We start from the raw sequence: 12,384 nt of genomic DNA on the forward strand, positions 1-12,384 counted from the left end.
GATGTATCCCTAACCAAACCATTTTTTTTTGGCCTAAAAATATACAGGTTTATTCAATACCCAGAAAATGGATTGGAACTTGGCTCATATGCCAGGCTTTGCATTTAATAAACTAAATTTTGATATTTTTTGTTTTTGTTCAAGCAAAATGGTTGCACGTTTTAATTGAATGCCGCAAGCCTACTCTATGATTACAATAAAAACTCTCAGAATCTCTGTGTGGTTGGCATCTCAAGCACATAAATATATATATATATATATATATATATATATATATATATATATATATATATATATATATATATATATATATATTCCTACTTTACCCCAATTACATAACACCTGACACTTGTGGCTCATCAGCAATCTGGCTGGCTTTGAAAAGATAGATGTTTGATCACTGATTTGGACAAACTGACAACTCCCATCGGTTTTCACATACATTTCTGGTAACAGTTGTTTCTTTCTGATATAATCCAAGAATTAACTACATGTATGTTTGTTTACTCAAACAGTAAGAAAGATATGAGAAGATTTTGTGTGGGGTTCTGGTATTAACTTAAAGAATTTTGTTCATATGAATGTAAAACTATGATTTTGATTTTTCTTGCAAGGGGGTAGAAATGGTTAGGAGCTCTCCCCCCCCCCCCCCCCCCCCCCGAATCACTGATTGTTGGGGTGTTGTGATTTTTAGCACCCTAAAGGAGTTTTGCCCCATTGACCCAGACTGAGGGAGGACCCCCCCCCATGCCTACTTTAGGGATATGCTACTTAAATTAATTTCTACACCCCTGTAACTGCATTGGTCAGCTGTTTCATATTAATTTTTCAACTTATTAAAATAAATACATTTACTATCAGGGATTTTCTTGGTCCAATTGGTCCAATTTCTGCCATCTGAAGGCTGTTTCTCCTTGTGATATAAGTGTCAACTGTTCCATAAATATTTTCTCAATTGAGTGAATACAGTTTACATGAAAGAATTAAAAAAAACAAGTAAATAAACAAGATCTTTTCAAGGCCAACTCTTATACTGTAAAGTGTATGCGTAAACAAGACAAATCATATATATTTCCTATTATAGTAGGTATTTTACGTGATTTTGTATTTCCCCAAGTCGGAAACGGTAAGGCACAGGCGGTGAAAACAAGTTTTTTTTTTAAATCGCTGCCTATTTAAAAAAAATTATTGTAAAATGAAAGGCACATAAATATCAAAGGGAAAAATTATTCTTGTTGTTCTTTCTCCCGATAATTTATGCTTCCCTTATGCATATTAACATGACACCTGGAATGCCTTTTGTTGTCTGTGTCTGTGACGGTGGTGTGAACAGAACTCATAATACAGTGCTGATTGCATGAACAGATAATTAATTATGCGAAAATGAAATTAATTACTTTTGCCTTGAAGTTACGCTAGCACCCCACCTGAGGGGCATCTAACTTTTGAAACAGGTAGAGATGAAACGTTTCAGATTGGTTTCCAACAGCTGCTTGATGTGCCAAGAAAAATCCAAAAAATCTCATGATATTATTGCTATTGTTCATTTGATAAATTCTGCACCTGGATTAGTTTTAATAATTGTCTAAATCATGTGATAGAGAAAATATTGTTGGAGCCTTTAATTTCTTAGAATCAATGACCATTTCATGCCTTGATATATTTTATATATATGTTAGGTTTAAGGTGGGAGGGGTTGGGGCATTTTGACTACCATACTTTTGATGTAATATTTGATTAAAATACACCCCTATAGTAATAAGTAGCAACATAGAGTCTTTATTGTGACTCGAGGTCATGTTGGTAGTCATAACAGTCACATTAGACCACAATAATTGAAGGTTACAGATGCCCTACAAAGACTCATCAGTCATTTAATACTGCCATTAATTGCTAGTTAATTGCTTTAGTGATGTCAGTTACTACAACACCTGGTATTTACCCATTAGGGGAAACCATATTTACACACATGTAAACACACAGTGAAGCAGCCACAGTGAGTCTGAAGGATGAAAAAAATTCATAAAATTCATCTGCCACTTCAATGTTAGCTTTTTTGTTTTTGTAAAAACAAAGTTGGAGGTATTTTCATAACTGTCGTCATGGTTTTATAAGTGTTGGCAACATATGTGTTAGATATGCACATGAAACTATGAAAACATGAGTTCTGTGACTGTGCTAATATGTTTAGTGAGTCCCATATAATAATGCTTGCTAAAATATTTCTTATGAGTTATGCCCCTTTTCAACTGAGAAAAAGAGTTGTGTGTGTTTGCACCTGCCCTTCTTTGAAGTTGAGTGTCACCGTCCATGTCCCATAATCCCCCCAAATCCCACCCTCCTGCCTCCTCCATTTCCAAACATTCCACTCTTCATCCCCTCTCAATTTTGGGTCTTATTGTCAGCCACTTTGAGGTTACAAGTGGGGTTATGCCTCTTGCTTCTGTTTTAAATGTCAAGGTCACATGCAAAGGTCAAAATTTTTAATCTGTGATTAAGGGTTCAAGAAATATGGGTCTTTTTCTAGCCATGTAACATTAAAAAATTTTTTTTTTTGTAAATGCTACTTTTAAATGAAGGGAACAACCATACAGCAACATAATCCATGATTCAATCACATTGAGTAAATATCTGAAATTAAAACCACACTCGAGAATGCTGTATTCGTGTGTAATGTCGTAATTAAACTACCCCCCCACCCCCTCCATGTATAGTGTTAATATATGCACTAGCTTGTACAAAATATGATGTGTTTGCATTTTCAAGTATTTTCAGACAAATGACTTAATTAATTCAATTTACCCCTGCTTGCAAAGATAATCGATATTTGTTATGTAGCTTAGAAAATCGCTAAATTGGTGCTTAGAAAACAAATTTTCTGGCAGTCTCTGAGCCACAAAAGTTTTTTTATTGCTGATAGTAACATTTGGAGTTCACAGGTTCTTAATTTTTTGTTCTACTTCTTACAAAAGTACTTGTAGAACTTAATTAAGATCACCCCAGTTTCGGCTTGTGAAAGTAAACAGCGAGTATTGTGATGTAATAATGATGTGATATTGTCATAGCCTTAATGTCAGGGTAGGTGGTGGCGTTGCTGGAGTCAGCGTTGATATGCGATCAGTTTTAAAAATTGGCCATTTTTGAAAGCCATATGCATTCAAGATATAATCAAAAAAACTTGGTGAATATGTTTACAAGGACAAATATTTTTGAGGTATGGTTATCGTAAGTGTAGCTGTGAACACCACGAATCCCATTACTCATAACAATCCAAGTCTGGCTAGAATATTTGTGAAGTTATGTCCCTTGCCTGATTAAGAAAAGCTGGTGAGCATAGTCATTATATTCTGTGCTTTTGTTATGTAACATTTTAGTCCTAAATATATGTTTTATGATACAAAACTAATAAATATAATGGCATCATAATCTATTTTGATTCATCCCCAAACAGTAGGTATGTGAAAATTCTCATCAGCACATGATACAAGTCAGGTAGATATGTGGGAAATTCTACAAATAACAAGGCACAGCAGGTTGTATTATTGGAATGATTACATTTTGGATCTAGTACAGAGGTTATATGTCTATTCCCTGCCAAAAGGTAGCCTAAACATTTACACAATTTTCCGTAAGGTGTTGAAGTAACAGGGTCAATTTTTCAAAACTGTGAAGGCTTATCAGACAATTCTTCTATTGTGAAAATTTTCGAGGAAAAAATGGTTTCTAGGTAAAAATGGTTTCTAGATATGAACAAATGGGTCATTCCATTATCAAGATAATATATACATGTTTCTTTTATTTAGTTGGAATAAAAGATTTTCTAAGATTAAATATTTTAGGGCTTTGATTGTTTTCTTTGAAATAATATATACATTTTTAGGCTTTATATAATATAATATTATACACAAAACATACACTAACCTGAATTGTCTTATGTGATTATTGAACAGTTTATGCTGTTTCTTGCTAGAATGACTAAATACGAACCTAGGAGTTATTAACTTCTGAAAACCTGGAGAAACTCATTATATATAATCTCTATTATTATTATTAATGCATTAATCCCACTTGACTCATCCTTCATTTATATATACAAGGTCACACCTTGACCCAGCAGATACCTGCAGTCATGGTCAGTCTTATCTCCTCACTTTGATTGAAGGGCTGGTCTGCCTAATGGCTTATCAGCCTATACATTCTGTGAATTAGCTGTATCACAGTAGGCACATGCCTGATATCCTGGGTTATCCTAGATTTATCAAATGCTAAATTCTTGTAAAGTTCATACATGTCATCAACAGAAGAAGGCTGACAGAATTCATTAGGTCTGCAAAATGATTTATATAATGAATGTAATTTTTCTGATAACCTTGATAATGGGGTGCTATATTTGCACCTATCTTTATGTAATTTCATCGAAGCTTTGATGTTTTTCCTACAAAGACTTTGGTGTTTCAATCAGAATATTTTGTCAATTTTTAATTTTGATAAATTGATTGTTTATACAGAAGAGATTTAAAAAAAAAGTTATATAAGTTTGCTTGATTTACTGTATAGCTTATTTTGTTTTTTTGTTCAAATCTAGAAAAAGCATAAAAATTTGCATTAATTTGTGGTCATCATGAATAAATTCTGATTTATCGTGATCTCAGTTTAGGAGTTTCTCCCATTCTAAGGCTGTGGATCATAATCAGCAAGGTTGCATGTTTGTTGGTGTAAGTTCTGGAATTCCCCAGAAATTCCTTTTGTCCATTAATGTCAGTTTGAAGTCCTAATGATGGCATTTCCATATCTGAGAAAACAAAAAAACATTAGAAGGAAAGAACAAGCTAAAGATATGAGTTGTAGTTCATCATTATCATTGTTGTTGTCGTTGTCATCATCATTATCATCATCGGCATCATCATGATCAGCATCATCATCGTCGTCGTCGTCATCATCATCATCATCACCACCACCATAACCACCACCACCACCACCATCACCACCACCTCCACCACCACCATCATCAATCAATTCCATTGGTTGGTGTGTTTGGTTCCTGGGGAAGGGGGCACACATGTTGTAATTGTGTTGGCAATGCTATGGAAAACTTGAATCTGGTAATTACTCACAATGTGTTCAAGTTATTCACATGACACTTAGTGTACATGTTACCAGCGACAGTGATCATGTGTGAAAGGGAGACTGAATACTTGTCCAATTGTGCCTCTTCATCAATTGAGGGTGATATTGACCTTGAACATGATTTGACCTTGAAAACATCATTAGACCTTGAACATCATTTGACCAACATCATTTTACCTTGAACATCATTTGACCTCAAACACTTGACCTAGATTATCGTATCTATGAATATCATTTCCAGGTGTTAGAAAAATTATAATATATAATATACATGTCACTGTATTATAAATATCAGTCGGGGGGGGGGGATGGTGTGATCCAACAGTTTATTGTGACATATTCCACATAATTAGGTTAATTGTATGAGAGCATTTTTTCCGGCCATTAATTTATGGGAATGATTATGTATAATTGTTTTCTCTGATTAACACTCGTACTAATAGACATTAAATAGAAGGGGCTAGTTTTTGCTATAAATTATGTTTACTTTTAGAACTCTTCAATTCTAGAGGCATGTACTTAATTGTTAAGCATTTGATGTAATATTTTATAGATATTACAGGGAAAAAAACGTAAGATGGATCTGAGTAGTTTCAAGAGAGGCTCCTTCTAATACTTAATGCTTCAGAAGATGTTTGCTTTTGAAAAAAGATTGGAATGAAATGGCAAAACAATATGAGGTAGAAATCTTGTTTACTGCAGACAAGATAATGACTGTAATCATTATGAATATTCTATTTATGTTTGAACATGTGTTTTAGATGTTGAGCGCTGAGTTTAAAATGTACTCTTAAATAATGATGTAAGATGGCAGGGAGATATTTATTGTAGCATTGTTGAATTCATCAGAATTTCTTGATGATTGGTCCAGTTGTTATATTGCCTGAGATTGTCTCATGTGAACCAAAGTTGGTACACATGATCATATGGATAACACACTTGCGTATTGCAAGTTCCTTCACTCTGGCAATGATAAATGTTGAATTATGCCCCTTGGTGGACATAGGAAACAAACAGACAGGCATTGGCCTCATCTTGCAGTCCTTGTTTGTATAGATGTTAAGTTTTGAATATTTCAATTTTCAACTTCTGTTATTTTTCCAGATTTCTATGGACACTCAGAGCCTTGGTTTGCCGTACGAGACAGTCACGCTGGCCCCAAACGAGGCGATACAGCCCGACATGTTCGTTGACCTGACAGAAAAGTACCTCTACGTCATGTCTGAGAACAAGGTAAGACTAAACTAATATTTCAACGCAATACAGGTTGTGCCTGAATTGTGAGATCCCAAGCTTTATTAATTAACTGCATATTGATGTGTGGTTGTTAAAAAGTCTTTGCCACAGTAAAGAATATATTTGCGATTTTATACACTTCATTAGAAAGTAAATTCCATCATCAAAGTAAAATTCAGTCACCTGAGGCAGTATTATATTTAGCTGGCTTGTCACTCAAATAAAAATAACACAATATCTAGGGGACTTAGAGATCAGAATGTTGTTGAAAATGCTAAGATAATATCTTTAAGAAGTAAATAACAACTAAAGAATTTGACCATAGGTAAACGCTTAATAAAGATCTTTGCTCGACAAGTTTTTTCTTACTATGAAAATAACAGTTGTGTACATGCACAATCAAAATTATGGAACACAATAAAACAATAACATGCATATAATGTATCGAAAAATCATTAATTAGCACTTTTGTCTTCCTCATTAATAATCGCAAACAAAAACGCTGACATTTTATCCTTGCTGCTGGTGTTTTATGGGGGTTGTATGATATGATATAGTTTGTTTTTCGACATAAAAGGAAAATGTGGATGTTTAACATACCAACGTGTATTTCTGTATTTTGCAATGCTTTGGTTTTCATGTCTTACTTCAGAATAAAAAAACTTTGCGGTGATAAAATTGTTATGATATTTATTTACTAAATGATTTAGTGACTTTACTGTTCAGATCATTGCATTAATGGTGTAATAATAGTCTTTAATATGTAAACTGAAATTGTGAACTTGCATCGTCATTTCTTTTATAATTATATTTATACACAGGGATGTTATTTAATCCCGAACTTTGGATTGAAAGTTTTCAATTTCAGAAAATCATACAGTTGGTAATTTAGTATTCTGGCAGTTCATTTGCAGTTATATTCAATAGTAAGAGGTAACATTAAAATGGACATAACTGGCTTTGGAAAAAAAATTCAACAGGGGTCCAAGTCCCTTTACCCTGCTTTGGGCTTCCCTCAAACTGAAACTAAAATTAGAGAATGTCCGGGGTTGGATTGTCGGTCTGTTTTCATCCTTAATGATATTATTCTATAATTATTCTGTAATGCAAACATTCTATTATTCTGGTCCAATTTTATATATAAATACAAACAGCCTGAATAGTGAAACTCTCAAATATGTTATCATAAAGTATGGAGGCAGGCTGCAGTTTATTTCAAATTGATCAGACATGGTTATTAATGAAGCATATTCGCATGAACTTCGGAACAAGTTGACACTTATATCTAATTACTTGGCAATATATTTAGCCTCAATTACATTCGTGTAAATATATACCTCGCGATAAGGAAATTAAATACACCTTAAAATTCCATGCATACTTCGGTTAGCTGTTCCATTGAGCGAAATGTTGACTCGATGCACCTTGAAGACCTCCACTAATGTTCTTTGAAAGCTTTATTAATGGACATGCATATTGAAGTGAGTGCAATGGTTTTAACGCAAATCGTTTAATGGTTTAAACCTGATAGTGGTAAAGGCATTCTGTTATCCAAAAACAAAACAAATAATGAACTGGATGTCTATAACATTTAAGCTTTAAAAGTAAATGACTGTAAAAAAAAAAATGAGGTCACTAGACAGCAAATATTTCAATTATAGTGTTTTGATGCCCTTTTTGTATTGAAAATTCACCTCAATTCAAAGGATAATTATTTCAATTTGTTAAAATATTTGTATTCTTGCTATTTTATAAGAAAACCAGTTATGTGCATAGATTAAAATAAAGCACAAATATTAAGATTTGCTTTAAGAAAATAGACATTTTGCTTTTAACAGACAGTTCATGCCTAATAGAATGATGGTTCAGGCAAAAAGTAAATTAAAGTAAATTTTTCTGAATCAATTGAAAGCGGTACATGTTATAAGTGCAAAAAAAAATCTTCCGGGTTTGTCACTATGCGGTTGTTGGTATATTCGGAGTTGTATTATGTATCTTGTCTCTAGAAGACAGATCATGTTCTGAGAATTGAGCAGCGATCTGTCAGGGCCTTGTTTCTGAGGGTGACATTAACTGACGTCATAGGGGCTAATTTCTTCCGATTGTTGCATTTTCGGGGTAATGGGTTGTAACTTGATGCTATGTATGATCGCGCAAATTACATGTGATAGATATTGATTTAGTTAGGCACTCATTCATATATTAAAATAAATCAGCCAAAACCGCCAAAATGCTTAACAATGAACGATAAAAAATAAAGCCCCTTAATTTCATAAATATTTAATAATTGCTTTACATGACAAAAATCTTTGAGTTGAATATTTCAAATTTAAAGGCATTTAAAGTAATTACAATAATTAGATAATCTGTTCATGTATTTGACGTTTTCCTTCGGTAGGTCCAATGTTTCGCAAAAAATGTCAAAAATATGATGCACTGACACATTTTTCTAGTTTAATTATCATTGAGGCCATCAAAACTTGCTTCAGAAAAACATTATTTTTTGGGGTCAGACAGGTTATCTAAAAGGAATAAAATGTCATTAAAAATATTCAACGGAACAGTTAATTCCTGTTTGCCAATGAAACGGAGATTTCGTTCTCGAAGATTACACCGAAGTGCACAATGACAATTGTGGTGAAGCCTTATGCGACAATGTCACAGTGATTAGCTAAATAAAACCTCCACATTTGACATGCATATCGTTGATGATCAAAATACATTATTTTTAGGTTGCTGAGTGTGTGCTGTAAATTTTGCGCGCATATCTTTTTACACGAGGAGGCTTGGCTATAAAGGGAGGCTTTTAGACAAGGTTTCTCTCGAGAGGTTTAGGGTCAGACGTTGTCATCTTAAAAGAAGTGCAATCTGTAAAAACTATTCAAGGACTCGTGAAGTGCTATTATGTAGCCACGCTTTGTTTTCTGCATCCATTTAAAGCCATATTTTATAATGAGTCATGAGTTTTAAGTTGTCTCAGACCTGACGGATGATAAAGTGCTGTATGATTTTTGTCAGTTTTGTCCATAAAATGTGTCACTTTTTAAAATTGATCTGAAATTCGAAAAAAAAATATTTATGGACCATTTATTTGCATTATATTAAATTATATAGGATATATATCTGAATAATCTCTGACAATTCAAAGTAAAGGGTGTATACATTATTTTCTGTCTCTATATAATCTGCAAGATCCACACAAAAAATTTTTTCAAAGAAATTTAATCATTTGAAATATTACAATTACTTTCCCTTGGAGAAAGATGAATGACAATTTAACGAAATTTTAAGAATAAAGTATTCCTTCAATTTCCCCCATAAGTTATATCGGAAATGATTATATTGCAATAAATGGACAGCATCGGAGCTGATAAGCCCAGATATGGACATAAATTTGCTGATAGGCCTAGATTGCTTCTTAATTTCTCGAGATAATAGCCGAATTGAACTCAAGCACGTGAAATACAAGTCCAATTCAGTTCTGTAGATGAGCAAATGCACCTGTTACAGCAGAATAATAAAGATGCTACCTCAAAAACTGCCTGACACTATCAGAGTTTTAGCATGTTTCTCCAGAAATTATAGCTATTTTATATCTCATGCCACTGTTTCTGTGATAAAACATGTTGATGGGATATGCAAATAGCATGCATGCACAGAGTAGCATCTTTAGCTGGTCTTTTTTCATAAGAAAATGTAGAGGTTTTGTCAAAGCTTTTTTTGTCATTGGCATCGAGATTGTTGTGCAAGACTTGAATTTTCACCATGATTCATTATAAACCAGTGCGAGTTATTTCCATGAAACTTAGTACACTTTTAACATGTGATAATATATACATGTATATCAAGCCCCATAACGATTGCTCAAGTAATATTTATTGCTACCACAACTAAATTATACATGAGCGATATGCAACCCGCCGCGGCGGGCCTGAGGGGCGAAAGCGAAAAGGTTCTATCTCCTTCTTTATTTCATGTCACTTAGAACCTTTTCGCATTCACCCCTTATAATATTATGGGTATAGTCGGTGACGTAGATGTAACCACTTAGAACCTCTTTTCGCATTCACCCCTTATAATATTATGGGTATAGAGGGTGACGTAGATGTATACCCACTTAGAACCTCTTTTCGCATTCACCCCTTATAATATTATGGGTATAGAGGGTGACGTAGATGTATACCCACTTAGAACCTCTTTTCGCATTCACCCCTTATAATATTATGGGTATAGAGGGTGACGTAGATGTATACCCACTTAGAACCTCTTTTCGCATTCACCCCTTATAATATTATGGGTATAGTGGGTGACGTCGATGTAACTGTTTTGTAATACGTTGTTACCATGTTGGTAAGGACAACATTCTGTATCAAGCGGGTATAATATCTTGGACAATTTTGTTTACCAGCCTATCATTCAGTTGCTCAAGAGTTACTGCCCTTTAATTATAGAAATGACCTCTAAAATCAGTCTAGCCTGATCAATAACTTTAGAAACCTTTATTCATTCATCACCAATTTTGGTCAGAATGTTAATGGACATAATATCAAGTTGTTTGATAGCCAGCCATATTGCTCCAGTCATTTGAGAGTTATTGCTGTTTAATTATAGAAATTACCTAAAAGCAGTCTTCCTTGTCTGATCAATAAGCTTTTATCATCACCAAATTTGGTCAGAATGTGTATGGGCAGAATATGTCTGTCAGGTTGAATAACCAGCCATGTCGCATCAGTCATTTCAGAGTTATGACCCTTGAATTGGCAAAAAATTGTATTTACGGTGTGCGCTCTCAAAACATGGCTAATGTACAACCTGACAGTGTGTCATCCCCTGAAATCCTAATAGAACTTGCATTTTTTGAGACAGTGCCATTCTTAAGCTATAACTGTTGTTTTCACTAATATAACTATATGAAGCAAATATCAATAAATGGTATAAATAGCTCATAACAGCAAATCTCATACTTCGGTATTTACCCAATTCATTTTCGGATCTTGGACAATGAATCATTAGGCGGTGCATATCAATCCTTGAATTTGCTTGTTAGAATAACATTACTTCCTGCAGATGTTTAAAGTGCTTCCAACTATAGGGATATCAATGACATGTTTGCAGTTGACAGTCTTCATAATGGCGCATGTAATCACCCAGTTTATTATTTTGATTTGATCGCGTGTCATAATTTTATTGTCCATTTGGTGTGGGTTTTGATATCAAAACCCTCATCTGCAATGACAAACGAACATTCTTTAAACTGTTTTTATGTCTATGGAATGTATCTTGAGCAAAGGTTATGGCATACTTCAAACTGTAATTTGATTTGGTTGATAGTAACCCTATCATATTTCTGTCATGGAGAATTTCGACTTATATGAATATGATATGTCTAATATCTGTAAATCATCAGATGTACTCCAAATGTGATACTGTCCGTGTAAAATGTGACTGTGGGATATTATTGATATAAAACAGTACCAACTGATGAAGTCAACAAATAAATCATCCCTACTGTAAAACATAACTCAGATTGGCCATAATATCATATCTTAAATTTGATGCAAGATACTTCCTTTTGAAAAAGAAATGCCGCTCCCTCAGGTAACCACAATGACCTGTAGAATGAAGTTATGATGACGAAAAATCTTCTCAATTTAACCTTTAAGGTTGATGTGCAACATTTTGATGGCTTACAGGTAGAGAATAAAGGAGCTAATTTAATTTATGTATCTTACAATTATAAGGTTATTTATTGTGTATCCCCCCTTGTTTTTGGCACCAATGTGATTTTCCAATGTTCTTTTTGCTACTCATAAAATCCTTTAAAATGATCACAAAATAATATGGGGTCACCTCTGAGGCATCAAAAAATCACATTGTTTTTCATCAGATGTAATACCTTAATTTCGGTATTTAGGTTATTTTTTTTGTCACTGTGGTCATTATTAATTATGAAGACGCTTGATTTCAGCTTTCTAAGAGAGAAATTTAACCTTTTTTGTGTCAAATAGGCAGTATGTTTCC

General features: G+C 33.7%; 1 protein-coding gene across 1 annotated transcript in view; it reads left to right on the top strand.

Annotated features, from left to right (window-relative positions):
- Positions 1 to 12,384, top strand: part of LOC128216464 (plexin-A2-like) — an 86,640-nt gene that overhangs the window by 12,855 nt on the left and 61,401 nt on the right. The window contains exon 4 of the mRNA XM_052923038.1: positions 6,232 to 6,360. Coding sequence (XP_052778998.1) covers positions 6,232 to 6,360 — 129 coding nt within the window. The remainder of the gene's footprint in view (positions 1 to 6,231; positions 6,361 to 12,384) is intronic.

This window comes from Mya arenaria, chromosome 14 (genome assembly GCF_026914265.1).
Source record: "Mya arenaria isolate MELC-2E11 chromosome 14, ASM2691426v1".
NCBI classification, from domain to species: Eukaryota; Metazoa; Mollusca; class Bivalvia; order Myida; family Myidae; genus Mya; species Mya arenaria.